Consider the following 16,450-nt stretch of genomic DNA (forward strand, 5'->3'; position numbering starts at 1 on the left):
CTGTTAAACAACCATATAGTAGTAGAAGCTATTAAAAACTCATTAACCTGCGTTTTATTTGAAGCCCCCCTACCCCCGTCCATCATACCTCTAATGCATTTTCCATGAAGGTTTTTTTCCCTTCAGATTTAATTTAGCTACTCTTTGATTGTAGGACTCGCCTCTGTTGTTGTAGGATATCTTCTCCTTTCCTTGTAATTTTATTTTATGACACGGAGTGAGTCGAGTACAATACGCCCCCCGGGGAGGACCACTTACATCCACGCCAACAAATATAATTACCTCTGATCAGAGGAGCGAAAACAGACCGCCGCTTATCTTCCACGGCCTGTGTTTTTTGTTTTTTTTTAGCAGTAGCCTATAGTCACACTGGAGGATTATGGCCATGGAAATCTACAAAGGAAAAACGCAGAGACCTGCACCCTGTATGTGTTTGAGAGCGTCCTGCCACACTCTTAACTTAAGTTGCATGTTTGTGGCCAGAAAAATCCATACATCAGGGAAAAACACTTAAGACATTACATGAGTCATTGAAAACCATTCTTAAATTCCGCCGTCTTTAAATAACATAAAAATAATTTTCATTTTCATTTTAATTAATTTACAACTTTTATAACTGTTAACCCGTTATTACCTGAGGCATATGTTAACATGGCACACCGTGGGGCAGTACCGGGCAGTGTGGACAAAATCTAAAATCTGATCCACATGTCACATTTATCCAATCAAGCTAACTCGGATGTCTACCGAACGGAGCACACGTTGCCAAAATATTTTCCTACTCTTATCTAACAAAATATGCAGCCCAAGAACGGCCTCATTAAAGTTGTGACCTAATATAACGGAGTTTGGCGTGGATTTTTACCTCGCCTTGAAACGCACTCAAAGCACCAGAACCAGCTGTGACCGCGGCCTTGCAGTGAATAAAATAGGCTAAGTTACCGCCAGAAGTAAACAGCTAAAGTCCTTTCGTGTTTACCAAGTAAAGTCCTCTGCTCCATGTTGACAGGTGAGAGTTCATAGGAGCAAAGTTGGTCCCCTCCCAATGGAGCTGCCAGCCTGACTGTGTAACCCCCAAGAAATGGTGAGTGTGTGTGTGTGTGTGTGTGTGTGTGTGTGTGTGTGTGTGTGCGTGCGTGTGTGTGCATGTGTGTGTGTCAGACAGAGGGAGAGATAAACAGTGAGAGTTGCTGAGGGGGCTCTTTGACTTTGAGCGCATAAGCCCTTATTTCATGGTGCCATTGTTTGTTTTAAGGACGTCAGGCTTAATACAGTTCCAGGCGATTTCCCAGCATGTCTGTCCGCCCAAGCACCTCCAAGGCGCGCTGTGTGTGTTTGTGCGCGCGCGCCCTTCATTCCTGTTGACTTTACCCTAACCCCTTTCATAGGCAGTGATTTTAAAAATGTGCAGCTATACTTTCAAGGTTGTTGGTAAGACATATTGAATAAACTCTGATTTTCCTGCATTATTTTCTGCTAAAGAAATATCAAATGTAGCTAAGTTCGAGGATTTTACACATGGCTAAGACTAATTTCGATGTTTAGAATATATCTGTGATTTTAATGAGTTTGACTGCAGCCATATTCCCATCAGCCTCACTGAGCAGCATTCTTTTAATTGCCTATTATTTCCTGTGCATGCCAGACACTGAGCCTTATTTAATGTTAGACCAAACAGGTTGTTTATCACATGTTGAAAACAGGATTTGTTAATATCGAGAAAAGTCTTGCAATAATCTACTGTATCCCTCAGACTGTGAGGGCCTTGTGCGAGTCCATGGGGAAATGTAGAGATGGTCTAGAGAGATAATGTGTTTATAAAGCCAAATTCTAAAATATGAGAGCACAGAAATGCTTGTGTAGGCTATATGGTATATTAATGTTATGGATTAGTTATCATTAGGTTGTTTGGTTTGTGTGTGTACTCATTTTTCACTGTCACGTTGTCTTTACATTGTGTCATACATTTGCTTCTGCAACAATGGTCAATACCCATTCATGCAAATAAAGCATATTTGAGAGTGTGTGTGTGTGTGTGTGTGTGCGTGCGTGCGAGCGAGCGCGTGTCTGTATGTCTCATTGAATGGCTTGCAAAAAACAAGCCACAGGCCTCTCACACGCACACACAACGCCTCAATAATCACCTCTACTTGTAGCCTAGAAAGAGGGATGTGGGTCATCGGGGGCCACAGTCTGCCAGCAACCGTGCCAGCTATCACAGCCCGGACAGCCAAGAAGTAATATCACTAATAACATGTATGCAAATTTCGGTTAGTTTACTACAGACGTTTCTTAAAGGACGTTCAGGTCACACAGCCTCCCTCTTTCGAAATGGGGTTGGCCTTGACAACAAAAGTGTGATACATATCCTCATCTTTGGTGGTGAACGATGAATACATGAAGTGCTGGACACGAGGCCCAACAAGGACTGTAGAGGCTCTGAGAGTCAGACGCCTACTCACTTATTACACTCGGGCAAGTCCTGTATCCTCCTCTTCTCTCCTCTCCCTTGTCTCCTAAACCTTTTTACTCAGGGACCCGGAGACCTCTCCGGAACAAAACAGCTTTTAGCGCTACCATCTCTCTCGGCTTGTGTTTTCGCAAATAGCTCTCTCTCTCTCTCTCTCTCTCTCTCTCTCTCTCTCTCTCTCTCTCTCTTATTTCTCTAAAAAAAAAAAAACTGTATATGAAAAGATATGGAGCTATTGTAGGAGCTCATCAAGTCATTATCTGATTACTGCCATTTTATAACCGCTGCTCCTCAAGAGATTGCTTCTTCTCCCAAATAACGTTAATTCTTTATAATAATAATATTTATTCACTTAACTTAAAATCAGGAAACCTCAGTTTGGATCTGTTTTCTGCATTCAATTCGCTCCAAAAATACGACCAAAGAGCCATGTAATCATAATAACAGCAACAATAATAATAATAATAATAAGAAGAAGAAGAAGAAGAAGAAGAAGAAGAAGAAGAAGAAGAAGAAGAATGGAAAGACAGTTGACCGTCGTTGATCCAAATTATTACTAAGGAAAAATAGGCCACTGGCTCTTCTCCACTCCGGCATACCATCACCGCGTGCTCGCACTTATTCTCACATAATTGTGGTCAGAATGTGTTTAAATAAAAGCACCTTTATAACACCTCAGGGAGATATTGTTTTCACTGCCTCCCTCCTTCTACTTTTGGGCCCAACTCTAATAAATATGTCAATAAATTCAGCCATCAGTGCGCAATGCCAGAGCGCATTATCAGTCTTGGGCATCGAGGTGTGTCGCACTCGACCCAAAAGGGGGGGTAAAGTGAGTCTGAAATAAATACACGGGTTGATCCACCTGGAATGGGCCGCGATAAGAGCAGCCAGTGTTAACCAGCACGTTTCCTCTACACCTCATCCGAGTCTTCCTTTTCCAAACATGCGTTTCTTTAATGTCCCGGCCTGTTTTTCCAGCCTGTGTGCGCACCGACGGCACCCAGGGGAGCCGAGGCCAGATCAGCCACAGGCCAGTGAGGGAGTAGGGGGCCGGGACACCTGCTTTGGAAAAGACACTCCAGACACTAAACTTTGCTGACTTCGTTGCAATTCGTTCGTCCCAAAAAACACTTGCTTGCGACATGGAAAAGAGACTCGCCTTTTCCCTTTTGGCACCTGACAGAGGAGCATTATGGAAAATAAGATTTATCGTTAAGTACTTTAGGATCCTGTTTGTGCAGAGGATAAAAAAAGAAGATTCTCCGTGAATCCAAAGTGAAAAGCTGGAAAAACAAAAAGGGCAAAAGCACGCTGATCTGATAACAGTAGTGCATGAACAACTGTGTCTTTACTGGCTTTAAACAATTTTCAGATACGAATAAATGTAACTTGATTCACTAATAATAATAATAATAATAATAATAATAATAATAATAATCACAATAACATTTTTTTACGATCGCAATGAAATAAATGTAGAGGTAATTTCTTGCATGTGCTTAATACGAGGCTTGTACTTTCTCTAACTGCAGAAACGCAGGCTGAGCCAGATGGTTGTGACCTGTATAATCCAGAAATATTTTTGCACATCATTAAAAAAATATTGTCCTATGTAAAGATTCATTTCAGTAGCACAAAAACTATTATTTCCTAAATAATAAAACTAAACAATGTGTGTACACACCTGTTGTAAAGGTCGATGGCTAAAATACTTGCAGAGCGCATAAACTGCAGTGTAATTGTAAATATCCAATTTGTACGAATGCAGGATGATGAGGACGAGCAGCCGTCATCATTTCATAAGTCAGAAGCGTCAAACAGGTTTTTCAGTGGAAAGGATCAGATGTCACTGTCCGCCTTCAGGGTTCAGCCTCAAGAGTTTCAAAGGGAGAGAAATCTAATAATTCATTGAAACTCTTTAGATTTACCAACATAGAGGTGATTTTTTTGTTTGTTTTCATTTACTATCAATTTTACTTCATAATCATTTGCGATGACAGTGCAGTCTTTACGCACGGGGATATTTTAGTGTCAGGCTGTGGATCCGAGTGACAGACGTTTCATAATGATATTCGGCTCTTCACTGTGCATTTCACAAAGAGACGTTTAGCTGTCCACAGATATTGGCTTCCCTGGATAATCTGAATTCCTAAGCAAAGCTCTGAGCCTCTGTGCTGCTTTGCTTGTTCATAAATCAGACTTTGCTGCAACCAATGAGAAAACTCTGCCCGTAAAATATCTCTGCATGCCACTTTGAACCTCCAATAACCAAGTGACCTACTACTGTTATTCCCTTAAGAAGCTGAAGTCTAAATATGCACCAGTTGTCTTTGCAGAAGAAAATGTATATAGCTCACTGATGTTTAAAATATAAACGTTATTCAGACATATTAAAAAATCAAATTACAAAGCTGTTAATCATTAAAAAATGGTTTGTAGGAGCGTTAATGCGTTTTAATGAAATAGACTCGCATAAACATGCATTAACAGAAATAGAAAGTTAATTTGGATGTTTACTGCCACAAGGAAAGCTGGAATGTATCATAAAAGCTTTGCATTTAAAGGGTACAAAACTATCTGCCTTAAAAAAAATCATTTAATGTTGCATTCATCTTGTTTTTAAATGTAGGCTAATCTCACTAGTTTCTAAACCATATCAAGTTATTATTTTTTTTGTTTATTCTTTGCACTTATTATCCTGTGACTGTTTATTCGAATTTATTTAAAGTATTGACACTTTATTCAAAATCTGTTGGAATCAAGCAGCACGTACACATTACCAGTTATTATAGAAACTCCCATTTAAGATTGGGTATGAGAATAAATAGCCTAACATAATAAGATATGGGCTATGTGTTTTATTGCGGCTTAGTGTAGTGTCAAAGTGCGGAACGATTCTTACTCGCGCAGTTGGTGATTTGGGAAGAAAGAGATTAGTAAGAATGGTATTTCCTTTTCCCCTCTCTCTCTCTCTTTAGTTGCATGCTCAAGTCCCGTTCTCTGGTCAAGTTCAGAGCGTTGTTCTCCGGACCGGACGGACGCTTCTTATTGGTAGGTTGCGACAGTTACATCACGCCGCTCGTGACGCGCACGTCTTCCTGTTTCCTTCAGCCGCGTCTTAAAGTGAATCTTTAGTGGCGGAGGAGCGCTCCAGCATCCAGTCCTCTGCATCCAGTGCGCCTCGGAGACGCACACACGCAGTCTCTCTCTCTCTCTCTCTTGCACTCTCTCTATGTCTCTCACTCCTTTACTCACAGCAGAGGATAGAGGGAGAGACCGACGCGCAAGAGCTCTTTTCATCTTCTATATTTTTCCTATTTTGTTCCTTTCGCTCGCGTCGCCGACTTTATTCCAGCTCTTCCTTCTCTGAGAAATTGTTAGACCCCAGCATCCAGCAATCCGCCGTGCTCTGCGTATATTCTCTCTTTTTTTGCCGTAGGAGTTCAGGTTGTCCCCCTCTTCATCTAAAGGGTAAGTAACCTTGTCCTCGGATACCTCCCTCTCTTGCTCTGCCTCGCCTGCGCACGGTGGGCGGAAAAAATAAACAAATCAAACATCATTAACGGGGAAATTTATTCTGGTGATCAACTGCTAATCATATCTATACGACATTATTTACTCTGTTTCGCTCCCCTCGTCTTGATATGTGGTAAGAGTTGAGTGAGCAGCCCGTGTTGAGCAGCGAGGATGATTTGCGGACGGTAGCCCAACCTTCCTCATCAAAGCGGAGATCAAGTTGATTCGCAACTTTGCGAAGTAAGTTTTGGGGAGCGTGTGCTTTTTGTTGCAACGGGAGACGTGATTTAGGCACACAAGCTGATTTTAGACAGAAACTGAGATTTACCTGTAGCCTATTTGATAGGCCTATCTCCGGTTGAAACCGTGAATTTGCTATTATCTCATATTGTCTTTGTCCTGTGAGCTGAATCTTATTTTAACACCTCATGACTTTTTATTTACACACCATCCTTGTCCAGGCAGTTGCGGAGCTTGTCAGTTGTCCTGTTTTGTGAAGTTGGTGTCTATCTTTTGCGGCAGCCCTTTTGCCGGTTAGTTGTTAAGTGTACGCAACTCTGTCTCTCATAGGTTTTGGTATCTGTCCATTGACCATCAAATATGGAAATAAACAGCGAGGTCTCACTTTTACCATTTTATAGCGTAGGCTAAATGTTGTTGGACGTAAAGTTTATTTCCTAGAAGTTACAGCAACTGTACAATATTTTAATTTAGGCCAAGTTTCAAATCTGAACTTTATTATCATCATTATTGTTTTACTTTTTGTTTCCACTGAAATGTTCGTTTTAGGTTTTTAAAAGACAATGTAAGGTGAAAACAGGTTGAAAAGATCTGGTGAAGACGTATGACAGTTTGAGTGAACATCTACAGCTCGTTGTTCGTGTGGTTCATGGCTTGAAATTGTTGATAGTTTTTTTAACGAGAGAGAGAGAGAGAGAGAGAGAGAGAGAGTGAGTGTGTGTGTGTGTGTGTGTGCGCGCGCGCATGGGCAATGGGAGACAGGTGCGCCGTCGGAAAAGACAGGTGCTGGTGACTATTTCAAGCTCATTGTTAAGATCCTGAGGCGATCAAGTTTTTTTTCTTGGAGATGTATCACGTCTTGTCTGAACTGCTGGATGTGGCTGTCAAGACTTGGGCCAAAGCCATTTATCAAAGTGTTTCATTTTAGACTACTTGGTGTCACTTCAGTAGGACGGTTTTTAGAGGGAAAACATTTTCTTCCAGGACATTTGGACGTTTAGAGTTTTATCTTGCCAGTTTACAAAACGTCATTTTGTAAAATGTTTTTTTCATAGTGAAAAAACCTGCCAATGCATGTCACTTGTGTGGTGCATCACACTACACAGCCTCAAACAAAGCCAACAGCAAAGTTGTGTGTGTGTGTGTGTGTGTGTGTGTGTGTGTGTGTGTGTGTGTGTGTTTGCGTGCCTGTGTGTGTGTGTGTATAGTGTGAATGTTTCTGAGGCTAAGTGATGGGAAAGAAGCTTTTCTTTTTTCTGTTTTTTTGTATTTTCACATCAGTAATAATGTAAAGATGATACAATTTCTTTGTATAGAAATACAGAAATATAAAGATTAAAGCAAGCAAATAATCAGTTAAAGAACATGTTTTTAAATCTCACTGGAGTTCCCTGTTATTTGCCCCAATGAAACTGAGCCTTCAAATTAGATGTCTTTGAATGCCCTTTGTCATAGAATATCACAGCAAAATTAAACATAGATCTGAATCAGTCATTTGACTTTTTTTTATTTAAATATCGGTGTGTAACTTTGCGCATATTTGCAACCTGTTAAAGTGAAGTCAAAAAAATAATTCTGTATTTGTATTTCTTATATTTTAGCATTTTTTTACTGAGCCAGTGTGAGTCAAAATAAGGGATGGTGTTTTCCTGAAGAGTGTAAAAAAAAAAAAAAAAGTAAATTGTTGCACCACTTTTGCCACTTTTATGCTCTTAAAAAAACACTGCCAAATTTATAAATTTACTAACCTCAGAATTTTTTTTTTTTAAAGAGAGACACAGATTAAATGGTCTCTGATAATATCATTACATTTTGGATTGGATGCATCTGATATGGCTCTGAATAAGACACTGCCACCGCTGCTTTCATAGCATTATTGATGCAGGCCTGTACTGACAAAACGTTTTGCTTTCAGAGGGGCATTAGGGTTTTTGTAAGAGCGCTTTAAGTTGCTCCTTGCCAGAGTTGACCCTTGTGACCTATTCATTTGAGCAGAATTAACTGCCCTTGCCAGATGAAAAGACAAACAAAAAACACAGACGTGAGCTCACGCTGGCACCAAAATCAATAGGCCTATTTTGTGTTTCTTTTATGTGTCACTCTCCCTGTTGCTTAAGATATGATGACTATATTGATTAATGTGAACACAGGACTTGTATTTTACAATTATGCAATGTGTAAACATGGTTTAGAATGAGAATATTTTGTTAAATTGATCAAACTAGCTCACTTAACAGGATTTAGTAAAGTTTATATAAAGTCATGTACAATGTCTTCACCTCCCCTTGTGCGCCACTTTTTTTTTTTAGATACTCATAACCCTATTTCTTTTTATTTTACGAGTTAATAGCTCCTATGTTGGCTCACAAAAATGGAAATGAGGACAAGTACTTAAGTAATTATCATAATTTTATGCAGCTTTGTGTTCTGTGGGAACTGGTTCAGTGTCGCGCGGCGTGTAACAGAGGACAGGATAAAATGTAGGACTTTGCCCTGGAATGTCGAGCCAAGGCCTAATTCTGACCCCATCTTGCCTGTTCCCTTTACCCCTCTGTCACCGGTCCTTACTGCCTAAATGTAACCGTGGATATCCCTGTCCTTATAGAAGCATATTAGGAGGGATTGCCTGCTGGCTTTAGACAAAACTCTGTTGGCTAATGGAATTTTCTAGATTAGATAGATTTTGATTGTTTCAATCAAAAACATTAAAGCTTTTCCGTTTTAGGACATGTCCTGCCTAAATGAGCGAGTGACTTAGATTCTGAAAATATTTTTCACTTTGGTGAGTCATGCATCTGTGAATTTTTGCCCACAGATTCTCAAAGGCTTTGATCCTAGAGGACTGGGTTTGTGGGATATGGCCCAATAGCAGAAGCCCGTGATGCCGGACCATGACAGCGACTCCCTCCTGAACAGACAGACCAAGCGAAGACGTGTGGACATTGGTGTTAAGAGGACCGTGGGCAGCACAGCCTCCTCCACAGCAGCAGCCACAACAGCAACCACTGATAACATTGCCCGCGCCAAAGCAGCCATTTTCAGTGCCATGAACTCTCTGAGCTCCCACTCTCACCACGGATCAGACACCGACTCCATGGAGTGCTCTGTAGTGCAGCCACATGGTGGGCCTGGCGTTGTATCAGCCAGCGATAGCGAGTCCAAGTCCAATGTACTCCGAAAGCTACTGAAGAGGGCCAACTCATACGAGGACACAATGATGCCCTTCCCTGGCACCACCATTATCTCCCAACTTCTCAAGAATAACATGGCTAAAAATGGAGGAGGACCCGAGAGGGGAGAAAGAGGGGACAGAGGGGATGCTGGCTTCCCCGGATCAGGGCTCTCCAATGCAAGTTCCGACGCTCCTCAGGAGGATGCCTGCAGTAACTCCTCCCAGGACAGCACCCCTCAAGAGTGCTTGTCACCGTTTGGTCGTCCTCCTGGCCTGGCCACCTTTGACATTGAACGTCTCAATGATGAACACCTGCGTGCCAAGCGAGCCCGTGTAGAGAACATTATACGTGGTATGAGCCACTCACCCAGTGTCGTGGTACCTGCTTCTTCCCGTCATGAGCATGACCATGAGATGGATGGAGAAAGGGAGATGGAGCTAGACTGCCCACCCCCTCAGTCTCAGCAGCAGGCCCCCAGCAGCCCACGGGGAGGCGAGGTGTGCAGCAGTAGCAGCCGAGAGAACAAGCGTAAGCAGCGTCTGCCTCAGCAGCAACAGCAGAGCTTCACCCAGCTGGTGTGCCAGAGGAAGGAACAGAAACAGGAGGAGCGACGGCAACTGAAGCTGCAGCTGGAGGACATGCAGAAACAGCTGCGCCAGCTGCAGGAGAAGTTCTTTCAGATCTATGACTCAACTGACGACTCAGAACACAATGACCTCCACAATGACATAGGAAACATGTCTGAGGACAGCCCAGCCAGGTCTGACACCGGAGGCGATGACAGGGGTGGAGATGACTTGCGCTCTGACAACGAGATGTCTGACCTAGACCCGGGCCATTTCCTGGACAGGGCGCGGGCACTGCTTCAGGAGCAGGCCCTGCTGGCAGACAGAGAGAAGCCAAGAAGAGAGGGGCTCGCCCGGAGCAAAGGACCGGGAGGTCCAGGCTCCTCCATGCATGCTGAAGGTAAACAGCTGGCAGAAACACTGAAGCAGGAACTCAATTCAGCCATGACCCAGGTGGTGGACACAGTGGTTAAGGTGTTCGCCAAGCCTCCACGCCCTACACCCCAGCAGGCCTTCCCCCCGCTTTCCATACCTCCTGAAAGATTTCCCACCGTCAATGGAGACAACCCCAACTTTCACACAACCAACCAGAGGCTGCAGTGCTTTGGCGATGTCATCATTCCCAATCCACTAGACCCCTTTGCCAGCATGCCCGGGATGCCAGGCGCCACCAATGACCAAACCGAGGCACTGCCCTTAGTAGTGAGGAAGACACCAAGCGAGCACCACCACCACCAGTCCTCAGCTGTGGGTGCTCATGGCGGGCACCACCATCCCGCCCTTCACCCCTCCTCACTCTCTGCCTCCATGGGCTTCAGTCCCCCATCCTTCAGACACCCCTTTCCACTGCCTCTCATGGGCTACCCTTTCCAGAGTCCCCTTGGTGCGCCCACAGGTGGCTACACAGGAAAGGACCGTTCCTCACCAGACTCCATGGACCTGTCCCGGGAGACCACCAGCCTTAGGACCAAGATGGCATCAGGTCACCACCTGGGGCACCACCATCGCTCTTGCTCACCAGCGCACCCTGGCAGCACAGCCGAGGGACTCTCCCTGTCCCTCATCAAGTCTGAGTGCGGTGACCTCCAGGACATGTCTGACATCTCACCCTACTCAGGCAGCAATGTATCCTTTAAAATAATGTAGGTGGTGCGTGTGTGAGTGTGTTTTGAGGGATTTGAAAGGCAATAATAAGTGAATGTGTATGACAATGACCCTGATGTTTTAAATCTACGTGGTCCAGTTCAGACCAGCTCATGCCTGTGTAAGCCAGGAAAAATCTGATTTCAGGTGGTAATTCCCTGTAGAGACAGGTGCAAAACATTGCGTCTGAACCACAAAGACTTAAAAATCAAATCTTTTTTAGCCTGTTTGAAACTAGCCTAAGAATCTGAGAAATTGTTGATGAATCACTTTTCCTCCCACTGCTGTTCTCTCCTCCATTGTACTGCATTGTTGTATTTATTTTTATACTCATACCTCTTCCTTCTCACAGTACCATACCCTTTCTTCCATCTTCAATCCTAAGTGCTTTAAAAGCTTTCTTGTCACATATCACTTACTCACAAAGATTAGGTCCCCACGACATTTACTGCCCCAATTCCTTTTATAATAAATGGCCTGAAATAACAAGGAGGGAGATAGCATCCGAGAAACTTGGCACACAATGGTATTATATAGCGTCCCTTATAGTTTAACCCCAGTGTGCCCCAATCATGCCCTACAGAAAATGAGGCTATCCCCTATGGGAGGCTCAAATTGAATCCCCCGGGGACACAGGACTAATAGCTTAAACATATATATTGACTCCTTACTCTGTTTCCCTTTCACCCCCTTAGCCCCTAAGTATTCAACACCCCCCTTAACCCTTATGAAAGTTTGATTCGTGTCACACTGGTTGTCCTTAGAAAGCTTTGTCTTCAAGTCATTAACATTCATTACATGCTTAAGAAATCCATCTAAAAGCTTTTTTACCTGTTGAGGCTGTCTTAGTTAAGTGATTATGTATATTTAACACTTTCATGTGCCTTGTTTTTGCTATTGTGTGCACCTGAGTGCCTGGCCTTTTTTGAGTGTGTGTGTGTGTATGTGTGCTTGTCACAAAAGGTTCGCCTGAGGACTCAGTAAAGATGTATATTTATGATTGCTTGTGTTTTCTCTTGTGTTCCTCTTATCATCCATCGCTGTTGTAAAAAGCCCACAATCATTGTCGTTTCTTTTCTCTTTTTTTCATTTCATAAAGATCTGTCAACAGCCCGGGGGGCCCTTCGGCTGTTGCTTGGCAGCCAAATACTTCTTTTTTTGTTTTCCCTCCCTACAAAACCCCCCTCCTCCCTGTCTTTTCTTTGAAGCGGACGTTAACAGGTGTTTGCAGCGAGCTGTTTATCTTTCATTACCTCGCCTTGTCTTGTCTTCTGACCCAAGGGTGAACGCTTTCCAGAGATCCATAATCCTTTGCTTCTACGGCTCCCGATGGAGGGATGAAAAGAGAAAAGGGAGAGAGACATACAGAGACTGAGAGAAAGTAGAAAACAATCAAACAATAACCACATATGCCAGATGCTGTGGCTTTCATTGTAGCATGTATAAATTCAGGGCATTAACAGATGTACTCCCCTAAATGGAAAGAATAGGCAGAACAACATGTCCTCATGTGTTCTTTTATTTTTGATTCCCAGAGTTTATTCCCCAGGTTTAGGATCAAAGTTAAGTATTTACAAGGTATAGTTTTGTACATATTTGATTATAATTTATAAAGTTTATGAAATCAGTTTATTTGCGTTTTGTACTCTCTCTGTTTATCGCTGGTTCCATTGATGTAGAGTTTTTTGATATTTCTGTAGCTTTCTTTTTTTTCCTGGAGCCTCAGAAGCCAGAGACAGCTTGTCAGACATTTTGCGAGGTGTGTTCAAGTTCACCGGCTCTCGGCAGCGTTAAGAAGCAGATGGCTGCTATCAATTTCCTCATTTGTTCTCAGTCCGACTGCAAATATTCTTGTCCTTACACCTGGAATTAGGAAGTGGAGCAGCTATTTTCCTCTCATGACTTTGGGCTTTGGGGAAGTGTTGTGAGAATGATGATGTCTTGTCAGATGTGGCAGGCGAACAGTGGACCAGCTGGTATGAGTGCACCATCATGACAAAATAATAGCCTTGCACGCCACCCCTAAGTCCAATCACAATTACATTTGCAAGCTGTGAGTGAATTGGAGATGAAAATGCCTCATCAGGAGATATGAAGCTTCTTAATTGTCATCTGAAGGGAGGTGATATTGTGTTTATGGCTGAAGAGGTAAAACCTCAATGTCTTTGTTTTAAAATAATTTTTAATTTCAGTGATAAGGGGAAAGCGATGCTAATCCTAATTGAAAAAGCAAAAACAAATTAATCTAAGTGTAAGTGCACAGCTTTCACAGCAAATAAATCCCACCTTGCCTTACTGAAAAAGAGCTCTCTTTTTCTCTGTCTCTCCCTCTCCCTCTCCCTGTCTGAGGATCCATTGTATCCCCTCCACTTGGAGCAGATGGTGTGGTGTGGAGAGTGAAGTGCTGCTCTTTTGGCCAGGCCTGACAGAGTAACACCAGTCTGCCAGGGTTTCCCCCCACAAGACCCTCGCTGCGTCTACAACTAACTCTCCCTCTCTCTCACTGAATCAGACAAAGTAGACAGGGTCTTTAAGGAGCCAACCCAGTGTGGTTCAGCATTTGCTGGCTTTGCTGTGTAACCCTGAGGCCAAGGGCAATCCAATCTAGCAGCTGATGCCTTCTTCCCACTCTATAGTTACTGCTACATCTGGACACTTGACTGATTTTTACGATCACAGCCACCCCTGTAGATCATAAATAATCTCGAGCAATGTATTTTGTCCACTCAAGTGTAAACAGTCTTCATGAAAACTTAGGACTGTACCATCTATGCAATTTAAAGCCCTGTCTTGCATCTGCTTGATGAAAACCCTTGTTGAAACAGCCTGAGGTTTTAACATGCAGCCGCCCCCCCATTCCCTTTTCAATGTCTTATCCTCCAGATTGATATTATCAGATGCATTATACGGCCGTTAATTCACCATGGAAATGGCTTGGGCTGTTCGGTGGCGCAGATGTGTTTCAGTCCCCCCATCGCTGGCTGAGTCCAAAGCCTCAGAGCCCCTCTTCTCCTTCTCCTCCTCCTCCTTCTTTTGCTCCTCCAAGGGTTTGGCAGCGGCAGAGAGGCTGGGGGGTAGGGGTGGAGCAGAGGGAGGAGGAGGGGGATGTAATTGAAGGTTGGAACCATACTATCCCTCAAGGTGCCCCCACCAGCCCATCTCCATCCTCTGCTGTTCAATCCAGGCGATCCATTAGGAGACAAGGACTCTGACATGTATTTGAGTATGGCCAATGTGAGTATGAGAAGGTTTTTCATGTTGCTTGGGCCAGTGTTCGGGACTATCTCCTAGACCTTGTTTTGTCACTGATATGAGGCCAATATCAGACAGTCATATTCAGGCTTGGCATGTGTTGTCGCCAAGCCATTAGGCCTTCTTGCCCGTCACTGGCGTTAACTGCTGTCTTTGTCTATGATATGCAAATGTCTCCTTTTTTCTTGTTCCTTTTTTTGGGTGGAGGTTAGCGCAGGGTGCAGGCAAAGGCGTTTGCTTACTTTGACTGTGAAATGAGCCTCCTTATGTAAAAGCATCGGCTGTAGTGCTGGCCCGAGTTTTATTTAGCGTGACGCTCTCACACCTGATACGGACAATGCTAATTACAAGCAAATGGTTTTGCTTTGGTGCACTGTCTTCAGCCCCCCCCCACCCCATTCATGCCTGAAAGGAAATTTGGTTACCCATCATCCAAATGATAATTTCTTGCCAATCTTACTGCCAATTATTAGCACGCACATCTTGTATTTGTGATCATATCAGTAGCTACATTTGCTTGATCCACCATAAGTTGTTTCCCGCCAAGCTCCTGTTAATGTCCTTAATGGCAGCTATTTCCAGATCCAAGAGGGTCTCTCTCCTAATCATCTGAAGAAGGCCAAGCTCATGTTTTTCTACACACGCTACCCAAGCTCTAATATGCTCAAGATGTTCTTCTCTGATGTCAAGGTAAGTCTTTTTAGATTATATCTTCCATTTTAGGTTTGGTACACTGACCGTTGGACTGTAGCTGCGTGTAACAAGTGTAAAGATGGATAACAGTCCTCTGTTTTCTGTATTTTCTTGTTTTTCTTTCTTGTACATTTGTCAACATAAATGCTTTAAAAGGGGAAGTTTGTTTTTTATTATTTGTGCCCGCTTCAGTTTCCATGAACAGTGAATGCTTTTCTTTCTTGAAAGGAGTCCCTTTCCCCCACTAAGTTATGGTTTTATGCAAAAGATGAAAGAAGAGGAAGTTGAATGGGTTTACATGAGGGAGCTGGAGAGCCTATGAGTATTCTAAAGATAAAGACCGGGATGAGTAATGGAGGGGTGGAGAGGGCAGAGAAGAGGATGGAGCCTAGAGACGGAGGAGTGGTTATCTGAGCAGGTGTAGGGAGGATGGTTTGATGGAGGGAGGGGAGAAGAGAAAGAGTCAGTTTGGGGAACATGGCAAGGATGAGCATTAGCTCCACTGGGAGTTTAATGAAGGAAATTTGGAAAACAAAGCACAGTATGTAAGCTGCATAAAAAACGAAAACAAGAACAACACACAATGGCCGTTGTAGTGTGCGCTACGAGTTTGGTCGTGTTGCCCCTCTCTGCCCATACGGAGGGGTAAACACTGTGACATATTCAGGCCATCTTATTCAAATCAGAAGATAAAGGTCCCCTTTATACCCAGCTGCCCCCTCTTGGATGCTGTCGCCACCAACCATGACTCGCGGGACACATGATTTTCTCCCTTCACGTCATTGGTCAGGTTGAAAAGGATCCATGGTGGCAAAGCTGTTAGGGTAAATGTAAATGTTGATTTGTTACAAAACTCCTCAATATTTAAGCAACGCACTGATTTGACACTGGTGTTATTTGCTGTTTTCATTGCAACAAGTACCATTTTAAAAGATTTTAACCATTTAGTTTCACTGACTAATCATGAAGAGGCCGCTTCCTCATGAATGGCCTCATCAGACACTTAAACAGGGTCAAGATAGTTAAGGGGATTATGGTACATTGGTTTGTTTTTGTTTTCGGTAGAGCACAATGGACCCAAGCTGTAAGTTAGCAGACATGTATGGGAATGAGACTAACTAATTAGTTTCAGCCAGTGTGGCCTCTTAGTGAGTGGCTGTCCTCAGACGTAAGTCTTGAAAGGCTAATCAGGTCTCGACTAATCAGTTCTTGACTGTCAAGAACCTAATGAACGTGGGAAGTGGTTGCCCTAACAACTGGGAGATGCTGTAGCTGTTGTTCCCTTTGATTAAGCTCCTTATAAGACTATTGTGACTTTTATTTTTGACTTTTGGTGTTTTTGAAATGTTTTGACAGATGTGTCATAATACCATTGTTGGTGATGCTAATGACAG

The 16,450-nt window shown here is 43.2% G+C and overlaps 1 protein-coding gene across 1 annotated transcript in view; it reads left to right on the plus strand.

Annotated features, from left to right (window-relative positions):
- The first annotated feature begins 5,662 nt into the window (after positions 1-5,662).
- LOC123978127 (prospero homeobox protein 1-like) overlaps positions 5,663-16,450 on the plus strand; it is a 33,182-nt gene continuing 22,394 nt past the window's right edge. The window contains exons 1-3 of the mRNA XM_046061260.1: positions 5,663-5,944; positions 9,045-11,093; positions 14,946-15,053. Of these exons, the coding sequence (XP_045917216.1) occupies positions 9,111-11,093; positions 14,946-15,053 (2,091 nt within the window). The 5' untranslated portion in view covers positions 5,663-5,944; positions 9,045-9,110. The remainder of the gene's footprint in view (positions 5,945-9,044; positions 11,094-14,945; positions 15,054-16,450) is intronic.

Source organism: Micropterus dolomieu, linkage group LG10 (assembly GCF_021292245.1).
Source record: "Micropterus dolomieu isolate WLL.071019.BEF.003 ecotype Adirondacks linkage group LG10, ASM2129224v1, whole genome shotgun sequence".
NCBI classification, from domain to species: domain Eukaryota; kingdom Metazoa; phylum Chordata; class Actinopteri; order Centrarchiformes; family Centrarchidae; genus Micropterus; species Micropterus dolomieu.